Consider the following 8,515-nt stretch of genomic DNA (forward strand, 5'->3'; position numbering starts at 1 on the left):
ATCAGATCTCTGAAAGCAAAGAGTTGAGACTAACTTGTGACTTGCAAAACAATGACTTGGTCCCACCTCTGATTCAAACAGAAGTGAAACATATTGCGGTTGTATGTGGACAGAACTTGTGAGTGGGCCGGTAGTGAGCAGGGTTTATCTCCTCACCCCCACCTCGATCTTGGCTCTGGAACCCATCCCTTGCTGATGGAGGCTGCGGCAGACAGCTCGGCCGACTGGAGGGAAGGAAGCCACACAAGACCCGGAACCTTCTCCAGCAGCGTGGTGTCAGTGTTGGCTTCCTGCAGGGGCCGACGGAGCAGCAAGGTGAGGCTCCCGGGCAGGGCTGGAGACCACCACCTCCTGCAGGAGTCTGAGCCGAGGGCCACGTGCAGAGGCTCATTACATGAGACCGCTTAGAGTCTGTTGGTGGAACTTTTAACTGGTCATGAAACTCACCGATGAATCACTTTTAGTTTTGCGCTTTGTTTTCTTCTTTTAACTACTTTAAATGACAACAGACACTCAAAGCTTTAAACAAGGAAGTAGAAACTTTAAATCTGAAAAAAGGATTTTTTAGTACAGCCCACAACACCGCAGACAGAGCACGGAGTGATATTGAGCGGGGGAGCAGCGGCATGTGATGGGGGTGCAGGGGATTAACGAGAGTAGTCCCTTCGGCACCGCACTTCAGAGAGGGTCTCTGCTATCAGTAGCTGCATGTTTTTTCAAAAAATTGTCTCACCATTAAACAAAAGCTTTAATATGTCTAAGAGCCAGACAGGTCTTTATGCTAAACTAAGCTAATCCTATTCAGTTTCTAACCCAACCACCTATTCTTTTAGATTTTTATATCGGACATTTTATGTTTTGATGCACACTAGCCACTTAGCATAGCTAAGCTACGATAATGCCTGTGGGCGCAATCCTTCTTCACATTCACCACAGAGACAGAGTGATGTCAGAATCTAACTGTTAGTGACAAAGAAAACACATTGAGACATATACTCTGCTTTCTGAGTTTTATTAGGGGGAAACATATAATATATGATGTATAGAAAATGATATATAAAAGATTATATTATCATAGTATTAACCGTCTATTACAGCATGAGGAAAGCTGTCTTTATAGACACCGAGCAGCATGGTATCTATCTCCGTCCCTGGCTGAGACTCTCCACACCTGACCGGAATATTAACTTTTACTCTATTGTCCTCACTGCCTCCTCAGCCGACACCTCCTGTTTTGCCCCCTGACCCTCTTCCTGTTTCTCCTCCTGATCCTCTTCCTGTTTCTCCTCCTGATTCTCTTCCTGTTTCTCCTCTTGATTCTCTTCCTGTTTCTTCTCCTGATTCTCTTCATGTTTCTCCTCCTGATCCTCTTCCTGTTTCTCCTCCTGATCTTCCTGTTTCTCCTGCTCTGCTACAGGATCAGAGTACAAAGAGGAGATGTTCCCATCTTTCCATGTGACCATGATGTGTCCTGCTTTGAGCTCGCTCACCTCCCCATTGGGGGGGGCGGGCTGGTCTTCTCTGAGCGGGACGATGATCTCCAGCTCCTCGCTTCTCTGAGCAACAGCAGCTGCTACCTTGTACTTCGCAATCTTCCTACGGCTCCTGAAGTGGAAAAAACAGGAGGCTGACGATCAACAGCCTCTAAAACCATAAATATTATTCATTTTTCTGCATGCATTGCATTGAGTGTAACTTCAGGTCATACTTGTTGGCCATGGCCCCCATTCCCAGCAGCAGAAAACCAACAAGAAGGCAGACGAATGCCAGTCCCAGCAGCACAAACTTCCATATGGTTGCTGCAACAGGAAGCAGACAACACTCTTATAATACACAGCTCAACATGACGTTTGGTCAGGATCCCTTCGCGTCACTTCCCGCACTGGGAAACCGTGTAGCCTCGATTTTCAACCTGCAGGGTAGTCCCATTGACTTCTATAGAGCAGAGAACTTCAACGCGGCAGACAGCCTTTGTCCCTCTTCGTCCTTTGTACAAGAGGGACAAAGGCTCTCTGCTGCTGCTTTGAATGCAATACATTACGCTCTCTATATATTGTCTTTATTTTGCTTTAAATGTTGTCTTAGGGTTTGACTGTAGAGAGGCAAAATGAATTCTGGCCGGCCTTGTGAAGATTGCTTTGGTTTTTTGTCCTTGTTTATTTATAAGTGAAGGGATTTTCCCGCCATGACTTTATCCGATGCAACATGTTTAAACCCCATGTTATTTCCTACTTGGTAAGTAGAAAGGTGAATTATTTAAATAGGTAACGAGACGACAAAAAGCATTAAGTATACACCACAAATGTTATCAAGCCCAGCCAGGATGGAATTGTAAGCACTAATAGAAGTGCAGGGGTAGCTGTTTTGTATGTTCGTCAATCCTTTTAGGACATTAAAGCTCATAAAATGATTTAGATGTAGAGCTTTAGACATGGTGATCATAACCAGAAGCAGTCTGTTATAGAGGTGCTCTTTTGTAGCCAATACAGTATATCCTGTGGGTGGTCTTCTTCTCCCACTAGATCTTTTAAGCTAATACATTCTCTGTTTACAGAAGAGTAGTGACTTTACAGCGTCTGATGAAGGAATGGCTACAGGAGCACTTTTAGTTGCATCATGATGAAGGACAAGCACCAAGTTCCTTTGGTCTGAACAGGTTTTTTTTAGATGCAAACGATTAGGATTGTCTCTGATGCTTTGGCTGTTTGCAATAGCAAGTAAGGCTCCATTCTTGGGGACACTATTGAAACTCTTCCTTTAAGATGTCTCCTAAATGTGAAGTCTTTCAACAAATATTCAAGTTTACTACACTGTTGCTCTGCTGAACATAAGAGATCTACCCGACCAGCAATCAGGATTGAACGGTCAAAGAGCTCACTTTTTCCAGTGACGCCTAAGGTGTTAAAAAGTGCTGTGAACATTTGAACAGAAGGAGAACTGTGTCACTGGGCTGCAACACTCTCCAGTCTGATCTGGTTTGGGTTCAGATTTATTAAGACTGTGGAGACAACAGTTCAGGTCTCCCGCCATTATTCAGGAAGCATGTTAGAAAATATTTACACCATGTGTATTTGTTTATACTGCGACATATATTCATACATGATGACTCATTTTCCCCTGTAGGAGGCCTCTGATCATGACATATTGTCCATTTTGATTGATTTAATCCTCCACCTCAGATAATGGAGGTGATTTGTGTATAAAACGCAACACCTATGCTAGTAAAGAAGGAATGCTAGCCATAGTCCAGCAGTGGCTCAGTCAGTAGGGGCTTGGACTGGGAATCACAGGGTTGCTGGTTCAAGTCCCCAAACGGACTTGAAATATGGAAAGTGGACAGCTACTTGGAGAGGTCCCAGTTCACCTCCTAGGCCCTGCTGTGGTGCCCTTGAGCAAGGCACCGGACACCTCCAATCCCCCCTCCCCATTGCTCCCCGGGCGCTACACAATAGCTGCCCACTGCTCCTAGTACTAGGATGGGTTAAATGCAGAGGACCAATTTCACTGTGTGTGTTCTGCTGTGTGCATGATGTATGTGAATAAAGAGGGTTTCATCCTCCGATTCTTCTTAAAGAGCCATCCCAGTCTCCATACTCAACTCTCTGAAACCCTCACCTTATCATGGCGGAGCAATTTGTGTCTGGCTGTGTTGTCTGGAACCTCAGATCTCCTACTGCAAATTGGTCTTATCCTTTGTCTGTGATGAGAGGGATCTCTGACAACATTTCTCTAAGATGAAGTATTTTAGGAGCAGCGGCAGTACTTACGGTCCTCTGTGCGATAGAACCAGCGCAAGTATTCTCTCTGTTCCTCCGTCATGTCGTCGGTCTGTGCCTCTGCTGTTAACTCAAACTCTTCTGGATGTTTAGACGCCCTCTTGGATCCTGCAGAGACAAATACCGTATGACACATAACATACAAACCCATCATCATACTTAAATGATAATAATGTTAAATAATGTCTTCAAAACCTTTCAGTCAATTCGCTATGTGTTCTAAAAAGTCACACAGTATTATATTTGACCCTTTCTCCAAATTCAATGTTATACCAAATGTATTTTTTCAGCAATTGTCATCATACGTTTCTATTTTCTTTTCCTATCACTCATCTCAAAGATATTTTAAAACTAATACATGGCAGAGCACAATTCCAATATGCCTCTTTTAAAGCTGCAACACCTACTTTTAGCCACATGGGGGCAGCAGCACAAGCTGTAAACACAACATAATCACCACGGCAGCTCACAACTTAACATGTTCACCCCCCCACCCACCCCAAGCCCCCCCCCCCCACCCATGCTTGAATCCTCACTGACTCACTGAGATTCTCGTGGCAGATGTCCCCCTCATCCAGAGACTTCCACCTTGAGTGTTTGCTGTCATGTGCCAGAGTGAGACGCCAGCCATCCACTGAAAGCAGCATGGAGGTGTTCCTGCTAATCAGTCTGCCCCTGTCACAGTCCCACATTAACCCCCTCACATCCACCTCTGGCCCCCAGCAGAGCCCCGTGTGGACGGGCTCCCTCTGCAGGGCTGACAGACATCTGAACGATGCGACACTCATCAGCAGGCCCTGATCCATCCAGGTCCACTGCTGAGACTCTGAGTCCAGGTTGCAGTTCTTCAGCAGCACCTCCCCCGTGGCCCTGGCCTCCTCTAGACACAGGCTGTGCTGCATGTTGTGAACCATGAAGCCCCGGGCCCCTGCAGGTGTGTGAGAATGACATGTTTAGATTCTGTGTTGTACGTATAAACATTTAAACTAATTTAAGTGTGTCTGAATGTCGTATGAACTTACCTAACAGGGGAAGAAACAATAAGATCCAGACTTCAAACATATCTGCAGAAGAATAAGCATTGTTATGAGTTCCCTCACTGTCACTATCGGATCACAGTGATCCAACTAAGTGAGAAACAGGAGCATGATGTGTCCTCTGTAACTGTTTGTTTTGTTAAACGCACAGTAAATGGCTCTATATTTATTCAAATCCATAATACTTGCTATTTTTGGTCAATATCATACTTTAAATAGAACATTAACACACCCCTATTACTGAACATTCACTGAGTCTGCACTTATATAAGTTCTGCAATGTTTACCTCTGGTGAGCACATTTAATATTCACTGCTATAATTCACTTGAATCTTCATTTACTGAACCTTCCAAAGTAAAAACAGTGTCTGTATGTGTCAAATATTAATGATCCTTTAAATGTATGTAAAAAGTGTTGAAACTTTGTTAGAATTTGTTTAATAAAATGTATATCGAAATTTTAAAAAAGGAAACAAGATCAGATGTTGATGTGCTTTAACTAATGAGTGAATAGTGACCATCTCTAAAAGATCCTCATTGCAGTGTGACCACAGGTTCATTACTACAGCATGTGATCAAAGAAGCAGGATAGACTCCTGACTTTACAAAAAGTACAAAAACATGAATCAGAATTTAAAGTTAATATTATTCAACTCCCACATAATTCATGTCTTATGTTTAACCATATGCACATATATTAATAGAGTCGGTTATTAGTGTGTGTACTCACTTCTATGATGTTCTGTCTGGCTCAGATGTGGAGGGAATATCAGAGTGTTCAGAAAACAGAACGATGAAGGAGGACACACTTTCCAAAGTTCACGGGGAGGAGCCTGCAGCCCTGCACGTGACAATCTGCCTTTAAAAGTAAAAGGACTGATCTTATTTATTGAGGAGAGTAATGCAATGAAGCAAGGCTGTAAAATGCTCTCAGTTAGAACTCAGCCATGTGTGTCCTCTGAGAATGGGCCGGGCCTTTTATGTACTTGTACCGTCTGCACGCTACAATAAAGAGAGCTCAGAGGAACTCTGCAGCCTTTAAAACAAAGTTCACACATTTCATTTCAGGTCTTTGACCTTGAGGCCTGGTTACTGTTTAGACAGTTGCCTCTCTTCTGTTTGTGGTTGTTGAATGGTTTGACTTTTATAGCAGAGGTGCGGAGAGGTAAATGACCTCTGTGTCACTGATGTTTGTGTCTGTTCAGATAAGAGAACAAATGCAGTTCAGCATCTAAACAGAAGCACAGGAACCAGTGCAGAGTGCTTAGAGAAGCACAGTGAATACTATAGAACAAATACATAATACATAGTAAGGGGAATATATGAGTATAAGCAGCACAGTGTGTAATGAGGACTCTTTCATAAAGACACAACGTTACTCTTGTCTTTACTGCTCTCCCCTGTCCACCATGGGACGGCTCTCCTGTGAATGCCTCTTTGTTTCTAGGACTGATATATTAGCTGCTTTTAGAATGACATCTGTCAACCTTTCATCAACTTTGTCTACGTCTTGATTAAGGAATGTTTTTTTTCTACTTTCCACAACAATACTCAAATTGATTCCTATTAGCTGTGCTGAATATTCACTTAGCTTTTCTTTTCTTTACACCCCTGTCTACATGTTTTCTATGAAATATTGGATAATGATCACTACTTCCTGTGGAGCTTTTGCATAATTACTGCTCTGGATCCCCTGGTAAATCTAGCTGGAAAGTTGCCTGTGTGTCTATCTATGTCCCTCTCTCATCATTAAGACACAAAGTGAATATCTCCTGTCAGTCTTTCTCTAACCTCCCTGTCTGTTTCTGTGTTTTTAACCAACAGCAAAGATATGATCCCTATCAAGCTCTCTGTGGGGGTTATAATCATATGTGATGGTTGTCCATGTTCCCCTTACTATATATGTAGATGGATCCTCCTCTTTCATCCTGCTGATAACTCTGAATGGCATATTATGCTTTAATAATGTAACATTTCCTATCCCTTTAAATTGCATTTTGGCCAGCTTTATTTCCTTTTGCTCCAACCTATTAGCAACTCTTTGTCTTGTCTCTTTGTTGGTGGAAGCTGCGAGCCTCTGAACTTTATGGTATCTTGTTTCTCATTTGGGACAATGTCATTGTTGACCTGGTAATAATCATTTGTTCAAAGGTAATTACCTTAAAGCTGCGGTTGTCAGTTCAGAATTCTTTTAAAACATCAAGTTGGTTCTTTGAAAAAAGACTTTAAGTTCTCAAACGTGCTCTCTGTCCTCACTGTGCTCCATTTTTGCTCTCTTAGGGGCACCATTCAAAGATTTAGAGGCTTATTTTACGGTAGCCTACTGTGGCACCAGTCTAGCAACTGATGATATCTTGGTGGGATAACTTACATACTGGCATTAATTACCGAGGGAAAATGCTTTGAAAATGTCGACAAGTTTGACACTACTGAACGGTGCATGTCATGCTGGCACTTGAATGAATGTACCGTGATAAACACTTGAATAGGTACAATAAAAAAGATAAAATTGAGAAATACATATAGCTTCCTTTAATATCAAAGTCTTACACCAAAAGAACATAGAAGCCGACACTGGTAGAAACAACCACCTAGTTCTAATTTTAAAAAGAAGCACTTGAGTTTGGGTAGTTGAAAACAGTGAAACAGTTTTTCTGCACTCACTGTAGACTCGTGTCACGGTTGTGAGGGGGCCAGGTGAAATTGGGATCCCTTGGTAATAACAATGGACCAATCAGAAGAGAACATTGTTGTGGCCCGCCCTCTGGCTTCCCACCAATTAAAAACATTGGCAAGAGAAGTTATAGAGGCTGGTAAAAAAATATTTAACGAAATGACCTTTGCAACAGCTACTTACATTTAGATTGGATAGCAGGCCATCTCCCAGACTAGAGCTGCGTAAGGAGAACAAAAAGGGAAGGATTGGAACTGATGAAAATGATGTCCGCACGTGGTGGTTAGCTGGTAGCACCAAACTTGAGCAGCCAATGTGCTTTTCAGCCACTGTTACGCTAACAAGTTAAATGAGGTTATAGCACGAGGCACAAATATTTTCATAACTGATACTGGTTACAGGTATTTTGTAAATTGTGTAATTTCTATTTTTATCTTCAATATTTTGATGCATGTGTCTTAATTAATACTAAGCTATCCGTGTCCTTACTGGCTTTAACAAATGTAAATGTCCCCTCTGTGAGATTAATAAAGGTATTTTGATTCTGATTCTGATTCAGCTTCCTGCTCGGGGTGTTTCGGTCCATTTTCCATCTCACAGAACCTCTCTTCTAGGTTCTGTAAAGTCAAACTGGAACACACACGATTTGCATCTTTTTGAATTTCCTAGCAGTGCCTGGATCAGCTGTTGAAGATGTATCCATACTTTCAGAAGCTGTAGTCAGGGACTGAGCTGCACAAGGTGTACAACAACAGGTTGTTTCATAGGCCACCGGTAGAGCTGGTTCAGATTCTTATTGAGGGTGATCTACAGCAGGGATGGGGAACCTCTGGCCCCCGGGCCCTATACAGTCGAGACCATTTGATGCGGCCCTCGAGTTAATTCATAAACACATGCAAAAAATGTAAATAAAATCTCAAGACAGCGATAGAATAAAACTGTTTTTCTCATCCAATGTTAGGGTCCTTGAACACAACCCAAGCAGAATGTGTCATCACGTGGTCACGTCATGTAAAAAATACAAGACT

At 42.6% G+C, this 8,515-nt stretch overlaps 1 protein-coding gene across 1 annotated transcript; it reads right to left on the reverse strand.

Annotated features, from left to right (window-relative positions):
• Positions 1–995: 995 nt before the first annotated feature.
• On the reverse strand, positions 996–7,700 carry si:cabz01068815.1 (solute carrier family 51 subunit beta). The gene is made up of 7 exons (XM_063882492.1): positions 7,671–7,700; positions 5,544–5,672; positions 4,799–4,840; positions 4,321–4,704; positions 3,768–3,884; positions 1,709–1,799; positions 996–1,605 (listed from the first exon to the last, which is right to left on the reverse strand). Exons 3-7 carry the CDS (start codon positions 4,836–4,838, stop codon positions 1,191–1,193), a joined length of 1,047 nt encoding a protein of 348 aa, XP_063738562.1. The 5' UTR covers positions 4,839–4,840; positions 5,544–5,672; positions 7,671–7,700; the 3' UTR covers positions 996–1,190.
• Between the last annotated feature and the right edge of the window lie 815 nt (positions 7,701–8,515).

The sequence above is a fragment of the Eleginops maclovinus genome, chromosome 4 (genome assembly GCF_036324505.1).
Source record: "Eleginops maclovinus isolate JMC-PN-2008 ecotype Puerto Natales chromosome 4, JC_Emac_rtc_rv5, whole genome shotgun sequence".
NCBI lineage: Eukaryota > Metazoa > Chordata > Actinopteri > Perciformes > Eleginopidae > Eleginops > Eleginops maclovinus.

Excerpts from the sequence above, each read along its gene's own strand:
- si:cabz01068815.1 (XM_063882492.1), bottom strand. The coding sequence starts at position 4,838 with ATGTTTGAAGTCTGGATCTTATTGTTTCTTCCCCTGTTAG. Across the intron at positions 1,800-3,767 it reads GTTCTATCGCACAGAGGACC|CAACCATATGGAAGTTTGTG; the intron begins GTAAGTACTGCC and ends TTCCTGTTGCAG. Across the intron at positions 1,606-1,708 it reads ATGGGGGCCATGGCCAACAA|GAGCCGTAGGAAGATTGCGA; the intron begins GTATGACCTGAA and ends TTTCCACTTCAG.